This window comes from Sinocyclocheilus rhinocerous, unplaced genomic scaffold (assembly GCF_001515625.1).
Source record: "Sinocyclocheilus rhinocerous isolate Xijiao unplaced genomic scaffold, SAMN03320098_v1.1 scaffold1874, whole genome shotgun sequence".
NCBI classification, from domain to species: domain Eukaryota; kingdom Metazoa; phylum Chordata; class Actinopteri; order Cypriniformes; family Cyprinidae; genus Sinocyclocheilus; species Sinocyclocheilus rhinocerous.
The window spans coordinates 1,176,711-1,188,957 of record NW_015626862.1 but is presented as its reverse complement, the minus strand read 5'-3'; the positions used below and the strand labels follow the sequence as shown (position 1 = coordinate 1,188,957).

At 36.0% G+C, this 12,247-nt stretch overlaps 1 protein-coding gene across 1 annotated transcript in view; it reads left to right on the top strand.

Moving 5' to 3' along the window:
- The window catches only part of LOC107716996 (probable E3 ubiquitin-protein ligase RNF217), a 16,340-nt gene extending 6,826 nt beyond the window's left edge, over positions 1-9,514 (top strand). Inside the window, exons 2-6 of the mRNA XM_016523642.1 lie at positions 1,731-1,782; positions 1,934-2,098; positions 3,376-3,577; positions 5,439-5,510; positions 9,372-9,514. Coding sequence (XP_016379128.1) covers positions 1,731-1,782; positions 1,934-2,098; positions 3,376-3,577; positions 5,439-5,510; positions 9,372-9,514 — 634 coding nt within the window. The remainder of the gene's footprint in view (positions 1-1,730; positions 1,783-1,933; positions 2,099-3,375; positions 3,578-5,438; positions 5,511-9,371) is intronic.
- The last annotated feature ends 2,733 nt before the right edge of the window (positions 9,515-12,247 follow it).

Here is a 12,247-nt window from a genome sequence, read left to right as displayed (position 1 = left end):
ATCCTTGCATTCCATTCCATTTTGTTGTGCCCAGTCCAGCTGTTTTTGAACCCAAGCATGCAATCTGTGTGAATGCATGAAATCTGTGGTTGCAAAATATGTTTCTTTAGTTGGAGTAATGAAATATCTTTTGTGTGACTGTTGAAAGTATATGAATTCCAACTAATAAACTTAAAGTGGCACAATTCCTAAATTCTGAATGTGGCCCAATATCCCTGATGCACAGGGTTTTTTTTTTTTTTTTTTGGATAGTCAAAAACTTTAAATGACAGAAAATGGCTAAAGCAGTGACAGTTGGTTTTCATAAACCTGTCTATTTCATAAACATGAACCCAAGTTTTGGAGCACAGCATTTAGTATTTTACCAAAGGATTTGGTAAAAGACTCTTGTTTTACTCTGTTGACAGGAACATTTACAGGTATGTCTGCTATGGCATTGTAAAAGCAGCAATTAAAAGTCACAGTACCAGAGTAATACCTAAAAAAAATTGGAAATGTCTGCTTTTGAATTTTTGCTTTGATGTACAGTATATGCCTCAGTAGATTTGATAGGTATCAGATTGTGTGAAGGTTTGGTAAAGATTTGTTGGTTGGTTTCACTGACCTTTTGTAGGTTTGCAGAATAACCGGTCCATTTAAATGTATGAATGTATAGTTGTTTCTGCTAGGCTGAATATTGCCTACAACCTACTGTAATTGAGATGTATGAGGCCTTAGATTAAAATATGCATGCAGTACTCCGATGAGGTGATGCAGGAAATCTGCTGAGAAAATAAAAAATGTTTGATTACTTTTTTTATGGATGCTATACTGAAAGTGTTTAGACATGCACTTTTCCCACAGCAATTTGGTTGCTGTCTTACTGTTGACTGAGTGTTTACTGTAATAGATCTGCTTTAGTCTTAACAGGCATGTGGCCGGCCTCAAAGAGCAAATTCTGCACTTGATTTCACATCCATCAAAAAGATATCTCCCTGAGAAGATAGCCCACCTCAAGAGGTGGTGCTGGTCAATAAGAAAACATGTCAGAGTGAATACAGGATGCCAGCGTGTGATATGGCGGGCTGAAAATCAGACTGCAGTGGGTGCTGAGTGCCGTTATTGTGCTAGCTGTGCGGTCGGCCCATTAGCAGCAGGCTGACAGGTGTAAAAAGGGCCGGTGGGTGGCCCTGGGGGAGTGCTAGCACTGCTGTCACAAGTTGGTGTCACGTACTCAGGTAAGGGCTCTCATGGGAGTGTCAGATCTCATTAGGATCGCAAAGTAAACTCCAAGCACACCGGGCTCTCAGAATCTCACCTGCTGCGATCACAAGATGCCACACAATCAGCCACGAGAGCCCTTCTCTCAACATGAGCATTGTTAGGGCTGTTTACCAAGACCATCTTTTGCATTAGTCAGGTGCATCAGTTAAAATTGACCCAAGCAGCGTCCCCAAACTAGTACAAGCCTGTTCCAGCAGAAGTTAAATCAGCTAAAGCTGTGTCACTCCCAACTTAGTGATATACTATACATTATGCACTTTATACTATGCACTATGTACTCAGCCATCTAGTGCATGAGGTTTAAAAGTTTTTGTCGTCCACCATCAGAGTGTCTACCCTCTCTATAGATTATGTAAGGAAAGCTGCAACAGTTGAGTGCATGAAGTGTCAGACATTCCACACTTTTTTTGCAGATAAATAAGTGCATCATCCGTGTATTTTTTAATTGCACTTGTTGGAATTTTCAGTGTGAATGACTACAAAATGAAGACGTCCACCAAGAGTGAACATAAGTATAAGGTCTGGTTTTTCGCATGTTGTCTATTCTGTAGTTAACAACATTATAATGTGGAATTATTTGTCTAAACTCTGAATCAGAGTGACTTTCTTTGCCAAAAGGCTTTCTTGAGTAAGCAAACTGTCTGTCTGTCTCTTCAAATGTTCCCCACAGATTCAGTGCACAAAGTGCCAGTTTGTCTGGTGTTTCAAATGCCACGCGCCCTGGCATGAAGGCCTGAAGTGTCGAGACTACAGGAAAGGAGACAAACTGTTGCGTCACTGGGCCAGCGTCATCGAATATGGCCAGAGGAACGCTCAGAAGTGTCCACGCTGCAAGGTAATGAACATGCTCTACTAAAATGCTCTGTACATATACTGAAAACTGGATTTTTGTTCATTTTTTGACATGGAAGAGTTACTACAGTACTACTGTACACCAATGTTCATAATACCACATTTGGTATGGTATTGACATCACAACCATGAGTATATTAACATATGCCCTCCTACATTTACATATAAGCATCCTATTTATTTAATAATTTTGTGGAAACCATGATACAATTTTTTTCTGGATTATTTGATGAATAAAAAGTTCAAAAGAACAGCATTTATTTGAAATCTAAATATTTTGTAACATTATAAATGTCCTTACTGTCACTTTTGATCAATTGAATGCATCCTTGCTGAATTAAAGTATTAATTTCCTTAAAAATAAATAAAGAAATAATTCTTACTAACCCCAAATGTTTGAATGGTAATGCAGGTCATTTGTATGTAGTCTTGGTAATAGTTTACAATAAAGTTTAATTTGTTAACATAAGTTATATATTATATATTTCATCAATTCATGTTAATTTAATACGTTAACTAATGTTTATTTATACAACTTGAATACAGTTTTTTTATGTTAGCTATGTAAAATACGGCCCATTTAAAATGAATAGGAGTTACGTAGTTCAGAGTCAGTCATTGTAAAAACTGAATGTTCCCGTCTGAGATAGTGAGGAAGGATTGTGTTTATTGTCTGTTTTCTTTTCCTTTCCTCCTGTCTAACTTTAATTACGGTCTTGGGAAAAATGGCATTCCAGTCATAAGACGTCATAATACTGGGGTCTGGGCAAAGTGATCCTGAATGAAAGTTCACTCAAGATCATTTTCTCTTCACTGAAACAATTTCAAGAGATCAACGAGTTCTACAAGGCGTTGCTGTTTTCCATCCAGACATGTGCATTCATGATGCTTTGGAGGACCCATCGTAACACAAGTGTTTGGCATAGTGCGCATACCTGAGCCAGATACCTGAAGGCTTAGCTAAGATCTTCCCATTGAGAACCTTCCCTATCTGAACGAGTTTCTCAACCCATAATACTGAGAAGTGCATTGTTTGTTGGAATAATCGCAGTGTAATCATTGTAAATTATCATTTTGTGAGCTCTAAGCTTTCACTAATTGAACATGTCAGTCACTGGCCCAGATTCAAGAAAATCTGCCCCACTAGCTCACAGATCTGACTAGAAATTTTAAAAACAAGTGAAAAAAATAAATGGCTGGATGGTGCATCATTGTGAATTGATTACTCATTGCCAAATGATTTCTTCTCCATACCAACAGATCCACATTCAGAGAACGGAGGGCTGCGATCACATGACCTGCACACAGTGCAAAACTAACTTTTGTTATCGTTGCGGGGAGAAGTACAGGCATCTGCGCTTCTTTGGGGACCACACCTCCAACCTGAGTGTGTTTGGATGCAAGTACCGCTACCTGCCTGAGAAACCCCATCTGCGCCGGCTGGTCCGAGGCTCTGTTTGTAGTGAGTGTGCATAAGCAGAGAACACAACTTGATTTATTTAAGTTCTTTTGGAATATTTGGGGTTACCTTGGAAACATAACATTGGCTTATCTTGAGTTTTCTTGTCCATTTGTTATCATAATGTGCTTTTAGGTGCTTTCATAACCTGCTTGTTTCCAATATACAAGTATTTTACTGTATATACTGTATCAGTGTTTCCTACTGGATTTTTTTTTTCCTTGAACCCAGTCACATTTATAAATGATAATTATTAAACTGTACAAAACAATAGCCAACAATGAAGACAGATTTAAGTCTCACAAACTTTACAAACTGTCATTTTTTTATTTGCTTTAAAAGAATGCATAGGAAAAAAAACAGTTTTCTGATAATTCTGAGTCAAACATGGCCAAAGTTGTATTATTTATAATCAGGGTATCTTCCGATCATTCGTTTTTTAATTTAATATTGAAATCTGAAAAATGAAAAAACGGCACATTTTTCGTTTTTCATTTGTTCAAACAAAACGAAAAATCAAGAATTTGGCTTCATTTTTACGTTCAGGGATAGAAAACGAATAAACAACTTGAATATTCGATCTCTACATGTGAATGAAACGCCCCTCTCCGCTGATTGGTCAACCATACATTTAATAGTCCTAAAAAAACATAATAAGAGTCCCACAACTACCTACTAGCCTACATCTTTGGCACACCGCCTGAATTATTATAGCTAACAACCTATTCAAATCTGTGTGGCAAAGCTGCGCGATGCACTGCTGCGTGGGAAGAATGTATTGTAGACAAGCGCAGACCATTATTAATTTATGTGAACATAGGTAGTTTTAGACAAATTACTTTCATAATTCAAGTATCATTTCATTTTATTCATATTTCTGGATTAAAAATGTTGTATAAAACATTAATCTAATTTCATTATACATTTGTAATTGCTGTGTATATGCACGTACAGCCGTCTGATCAGCATTAAACTGTAAATACATCTAAAAGCATCTTCAGACGCAGGTTCTATATCACTGAATACTGATTTAATTGGTAACAGCCTATTGTCATATTATTCTAATTTATTTGATATAAAAAAAATAATAATAATAATAAATAAATAAAAAGCTGAAAATCAGTTGTCCCGTATGGGAAAGTTAATTTCTTACACTGATGACACTGGCTTATTGTTCGAAGTGTTATTTTTCAGATTTCAATATTAAATTAAAAAACGAATGATCGGAAGATACCCTGATTATTTATGTATCATCTCTTTATTATATTGACTTCATTTAGATTGCAAGCTCACCAATAAACATGTGTAAATAAACACACTGTTGTGTGTATATGTACAATTTCGTATATAACTGTAAAGTTAAATATGTATATTTTTTTGTTTGTATATAGCTGTACAACCCTTGCACTTCTTTTTACGCAGACAAAGTACAGAGTTCATTCCTAGGTTTTATCACAAAAACAAATTGTCTTGACACAAATAGAGCACCTTAAAGAACAGTTTACACTATTTCAGACCATGCTAGCTAGTTTACAACTCCCTGATAACGCCAGTTAGTAATAGCACAGAGATATGACCGACTCCATGATGATCTGCTTTTAGTTTGCATATCTGTGTATACTTTACATGAGCCAGTGTTTGTTGGGTGTCCTCAGGCTAGTGCAACGAACTGTAGTATAATACCCAACCATCAATACATCACAGACACAAGTGTTTGGTATACAGGTCACAGGGTTCACTTTAACCGACTGACTTGTTGAGAAAGACAAATGCACTCCATCTTCTCTTAGTCCAGCAGTAGATAAGGATTCTAAATGTGTTTGTTTTTGTAAGCCTGAACTCTTTTTTGTTGCTCGTTTCACAGTGAGTAAAGTGCTGGTGGCTCCAGTGGTCATTGTCCTCGTGGTGGTTGTTGGAGCTCTGGCTTTGGTCATAGGTAAGGATTGTGTAACACTTCATGAATCTCACAAAGCCTGTCAGGAACGTGTCTGGATTATATTTTATCCCAAATTCAAAAGAGTAAAAGATTATATATATATACTGTATATTATAATGTTAACATTATTTCCATGACAATTAAGCACCTTTCTCAGTTCTATAATGAAAACATAAATGTGGTTGTGATACAATGGTGAAATGCAGCAATTTGCAATTTATTTCAAAACTGTGGAAAGGAAATATGGCTGATTTAGGATGTTGGGTATCATTTATCTCTATCATTCAACTGTCTACTTCCAAGAAATTGATATTTTTATAATACATCATTTTTAAAAAATTATTAAAAATTAAGTTGGAAAAATCTAAAATGTTTTTATTATTTATTATTATTTTATTATCAGCATAATAATTAGAGTGAAAACAAATTAAATGAAATGAAAACTTGAATTGAATGCATGAATTGAAATTCTTTCAACTTTACATGAATTGAAATTCTCAAATTTAATATTTAAATTTGAATTAGTTCACTGCAATTGTTATGCTGATAATATTATTTGTAATGAAAAAAATAGGATTTCCTAACTTGATTTTTTAATGTTAATATATAACATAAAAATGTTACTCTATAAACACACACATATATGTATATTAAACATTGCAAAGAAATTCAAGGTTTGTTTTCAAGTCAACATGAAATCAAAATTCACCCTATTTACTTTCTTCATGCATATTCAATATCTTATTGAGAGCGATTCATCTGTGCATGTGATTTACAAAGAAAAAATTGTTTGTCTGAATCCTGATCATGTTATCCAAAATGATTTGAGAATGATCCAAAGAACATCTCACCATCTGCAGGAGTTCACATGATTAATATCAGAAATGTGTAACCTAGAAATGAAGAATTGGTGAGAATATTTCGATTTAAAGTCATAATGTTGATTTTGAATCCCAGACTTGCAGTGTGGTCTCCGACTTTCAAACCCCATATGGAAGCGTAGTGCATGCCTTACACTTTGAACAAACTGCTAGATGCATAACATTTTCTACTTGAGTGTATATTATTCTTAGATACGTTAATTCAAATTGAAAGTCCATAATATGGAAACTTTGACATTCATGTCTAGTATATTTTAGCTTTGCACACTGAGACGTAGCCACTGAGCGGCACAGTGTTCAAGACTATCAGCTCAATAGGCGTCCCTGCTGTATTTTGCACAGTGTTATAGATTCACATCCACTGTAATCCATTGCTGCATGTTGGGTTTATTTCAATCTCAAGCTGTTACAAAAACCGAATACTGTAGCATGTCAACAATTTTATAACCTTGACCATTAGATGTATATTAGGGTACATGCAAAGAAATTGAAACAAATGGCAACCCCTAAAGCTTCAAGTCCAACATCTGTCGCATGTATTGATTGGAGCTAGCCATTTAATACTCAAACTAAGGCTGGTCTGGAGGAAAGCCAGAAAGAATGCACAGGGAAAAGCATTGTAGGAAAGGTTATAACCATAGCAACGTGGTCTGGCTGGAGTATCAGGAATATGAGTATCAAGGCTTGGAAATATTTGGTCTAATACTCGTTTGGGAAATACCCTACACAGAATCATCAATGTAATACCACCTAATTTAACTGATTATAAGTGGTTGCCAGGTATCATTTCAAAGTGGTTATCGATTGGATTTTTGGAGACAATCAATTATGAAGATGCACTCAGGCCGGTAGTGAATGCCAGTGTTATTCTCAGGGAGAATTTCGTCACATCTGCTACACACTGCTTTATCACTCCAGTGCAGATAACTGAATTATCTGTACTTATATTAAGGAAGACACAACAGAAATCGGTCAGAATGTTAGCTTGGGCTGTTTTTGACATGCTAACATAAACTGAAAGCTTTGCCTGCCAATGTGGTGGTGGTGTTTTTATTGTTTAATTTGTCTCTAGAGACGGTGCCTTTTACCAATGGGATTGAACTTTACTCAAAGGAACTTTGTATATTTTGAGAGCACATCTGCTGTGATTGATTTCCAAAGACCTGTAATATTTTATTCCCTAAATATACTGTAGTATGTGTCTGAATCTATTCCACAACACCTGTGTTACATTTGTTTTCTCTTTTTTTTTAAATGCACATTGTATTTTTTTTTGCTGCTGGACTTTATTTTCAGATTTAAAGTTAATTCAGGCCTGCAGACAGCAAATATATGTCTTTATCATATTTAATTAAGAATTAAAAGAAGCTGCCAACATTTGGTCTCACTTGGCTTTTAATTAGTGGTGTTTGCTAAGTAAAATATCACTATTATAATTGCTCATACTTAGGGTTAGTGATCTGGGAGGGGGACATTTCAGCATGTATCCCAAGATGCACAATTTGTGCTACAGATGCACTACTGTTTAAAAATTAGGGTCAGTAGTTAATTTTTTTTAAGTAATTAATACATTTATTCAACAGGGATGTATTAATTTGATCAAAAGTGACATTTGTAATGTTACAAAGGGTTTTAATTTCAAATAAATGCAGTCCTTTTGAACTTTCTATTCATAAAAGAATCTTTTTTAAAAAAAAAGGTATCTTGGTTTCTACCAAAATATTAAGCAGCACATTAATAAGAAGTGTTCTTGAGCACCAAATCAGCATAATAGAATGATTTCTGAAGGATCATGTGACACTGAAGACTTGAGAGGACATCTGAGGAATAAAAACATTATAAAATGTATTAAAATAGAAAAGTTATTTTAAATTGTAATCATTTCACAATATTACTGTTTTTACTGCATTTTGGTCAAGTAAATGCAGCCTTGTTGAGCATAGACTTCTTTCAAAAATACCTTATCTTACCATATATCTTATATCACCAACCACAAACTTTAAAAAGTTAATCTTCTACCATGCTACAATGATTAATTCTAAATAAGTTTATTTTAGCTAATACAGTAAAACCAGAAAAACAAATTGACAAGTTATCACCTAACAAAATCGTACTGTAGCTGTAGGCGACTGTGTGACCTACATCTACATCAAGGAAGTGTGGTGACAGTGGTCACTGCTGAATGAAAGCTTACTGCTGTGATTTGCATGTGCAGCAAGATAAAATATGCAAGTCTGACCACACATTGGAATAAAATAACTATTGTCTTCTTTTTCTCAATCATAGAGTTGTTGTCCCTCTCATTTTGTGGTCTGGGTGCAGCTGTCGCTAGCTAGTTTAGAAATGTCACCCAGTGGCAGGCTACTAGCTTTTACAATGAAATACATGAAAGTACATTTTGATATAGTGAATGTCATTATACAGACTTCATGTCATTGCAAACCTGTATGACTTTCTTTCTTCTGTGGAAAACAGAAGATATTTTGGAAAATGTCTTTTTGTCCATATATTGGACCAAAAAGAAAGTCATACCGGTTTGGAACGACATGAAAGTGAGTAAATGATCAGTGATTTTTTTTTTAGGTGAACTATCCCTTTAACTCAAGGTTTGCCTGTTGTGAAGTTTGAACCTACATCCCCTGATAGCACAAGTACATCTCGGAGACATCTATGTGATTTGCGTGTTTACATCTGGAAGATGTATTTTTTTAGTGTTTGCTCATCTGCAACACTTCTATAGGACGTTTCCTGTCAGACATCAAGTAGACGTTTAGAAAATGCCTTTAAGATGTTTATGATTTAGAATGTATTTAAAACTGACATCTTGCAGACGTTTATCAGATGTTTGTACACAGCTTTCCAGATGAAGCGATCTTTAACAGACATCTTGCAGACGAAAGTGTGCTATTTGGGTCCTTATCTGCATAGTGACATTGATGTGCAATTGCATTTTCCATTAGAATATAATTTTTATCCATAGGCGGGGATCACCATCTGGACAGAGGATCCGAACCCCATGTGTGGTCCTACATCAGCAAGCAGAGATTACAACCTGTGTGTCACATGATGAGTCAAGGCTTCCTCAGATTTCCTTCTTTGTCCCTCCTTGCTGGTAGTCTCTGATAATGCCAATTCCAGTCAGATCAATTTCCTGCCAGTGTAAGCACTTTGTTAGGGGTTTGCTGGCCGAAGAGCTGCTTCCTGAGGTCAGCTGACTGACTGACATCCTGTTGACGCCAGCTTACCCCGCTGCTCCACCACTGTAACAGGCTTTAATAGCAGTGCAGGCCAATGAAGAATGACAACAAATATCAATCTCTCTCAGTTTAATACAATAAACGCGTGAGTCACATTGCTATGTTGTTGTTCTTACTCTTGAAACATGGTACTGCAAATATTATTGACTTATAATTGATGCCTCATTTATAGTAGCTTTGAATAAAGTGTATGCTAAATGAATACATGTAAATGTAGCTATATCATGAAACGTCGTGAAAGGTCTATAAGCTATATGAATATCTCAATGAGCAAAGTCAAATGTGAATGCGTTATCAAATATTAGAATATATGTTGTAGTAGTTATGTTTTGGGGGATGTTTATGTTTCTTGTGACTGCTGGATTTAGGCTATATTTTAACACAATGCTTTTTACTGGACAAAATTAAAAGTGTTTGAAATGATTGTGTTGTGATAAATATGTTCTCCACGTACTAAATGTATTATTCTTTGGTGACCAGACTTGATTTAGTTTGATCAACTTTATTGCTCAGGGATTTTAGTCAAATGTAGTGAGGATGACATAAAATATACAGGCTTATGTGTTCGTTAAAAAATAATATATTAATAAATACATGCGACAATTAATTGTATTACGTTTTTCGAATAGACAAGTTTACTTTTAAAATTTCTTATGTGGTCATTTTGTACAAGTCTGACACCTGGTGGTTAAAAGGTGAGTTAAATAAACTTAACTCGAGTGACATTTTTGTGTGACCATCATTATAAATAATAACTAAATACCTATGTTTAGTGAACTCAGTATGAACATATGCATACATATAAACAAAAAGCCACTAAGAAACAAAATTACATGATTACATTCTAAAACAGAGCTGCCTTAGGGGCCGTTCACATATCGCGCCTAAAAACGCGTGGAAAACGCTAGGCGCGCCGCTTTCTGCTTTTTCCCAAAGCGTTCGGGCGCTTGCGCTCCGGAGGCGTCTGCCGTTGCTAAGCAACCTTGACCTGCGCTGTCCATGAAGACGCGGAAGTTTCAGCAAAGTGTAAATGGATTTGCAGCACTAAAAATCGCTTGCAGTAGCTCTACTACTAAATTTATTTAAAAAATGGCTATCCCTGTACAGCTATGATCAGCTGTTCCTTCATCTTGGCTGAGCTTTCAATGTTGTTACGGGAAAGGATGAAGCTGATTGGTTGGTTCTTGTCACATGACCCGCGGTGCGCTTGCGGCATTCTGAAAAGTTGAAATGTTTTCATCTCGATGCGGCGCGGAAGCGCCTGGAAAAAATGAGCGCGTCGCACCGCGTGCGCGTCGCGACCGCGTCGCTTCTATTATGAGCGCGCCTGCCGCGCGGCTACATTTGAAATAACGATCTTGAGCGCGCAAAAGGCGCGATATGTGAACGGCCCCTTATGCTTCCCATATGCATAGGTTGGTAATAGGCCAATGATAATCGCCCATTTAGTTAAACTGTGCTATTATTGTGTGGGATCGTCTGTTCTGTGTTTGTATATCCATGCTTGGCGTGCTGTTGACTCATTACAGTTTTAACCTTCCTTATTGCAATAATGAAGTTTCATAATTGTCATAAAGCTCCCATAATCACATCAATAAATATTAGCTCCCGTTACACATCATTAAACGCTTCTACGCACATAGCTTGCCAAAACCAATACTTCGGCGTATTCTCTTCTGTTCTGTTCTATGATTTGATATTTTATATTGAATTATAATTTTATTTATATGAAATATCTCTTGCATTCTCAGGTCAGCCTGTTTTTCCGTGTCTCACCATGAGATGCCGCTGTTGTCTGCAACGATAATTTAACAGACCGCAAACTCGCTGCTCTCAGGTAAATGTGTCATTTTCGAGCTATGTTCCCTCTGGATTTTCATTTGGGTTTGAAGAATATCTGGGATTTTTGAGAATAAGGTCTGTGACTGGAGGAACTGATTAAACCGTTTTGTTTTACAATATAAATTGCACACAGTTAAACTTGGATTTCGAAGCTGTAAAAAATTCAAGGGTTGATAACAGTTTGTCAAATAGGGACTACAACTCCCAAGATGCAAGTAACGCGCTTTAGGAATCGGTCAACCGTTGTAGTCTTTAATCATTTATATATAATCATAGATGCTATGTTCCCTCTGGATTTTCATTTGGGTTTGAAGAATATCTTGGATTTTTGAGAATAAGGTCTGTGACTGGAGGAACTGATTAAACCGTTTTGTTTTACAATATAAATTGAACACAGTTAAACTTGGATTTCGAAGCTGTAAAAAATTCAAGAGTTGATAACAGTTTGTCAAATAGGGACTACAACTCCCAAGATGCAAGTAACGCGCTTTAGGAATCGGTCAACCGTTGTAGTCTTTAATCATTTATGTATATTCATAGATATATATATATATTAAAATTAAAGACCAATGGGAACAGTTCTAATTAGTAATAATATGTGTAAGTTCCTACTTAAAGACCAAAGATATATATATATATTATATCTTACACATTTACCATGACATGTATTATTAGAATATGCTAATTAGAACTGTTCCCATTGGTCTGTGGCTGAAGCGGTCCCGATAATAGGCGGGGTTTTGAGAGCAGAGAGCGC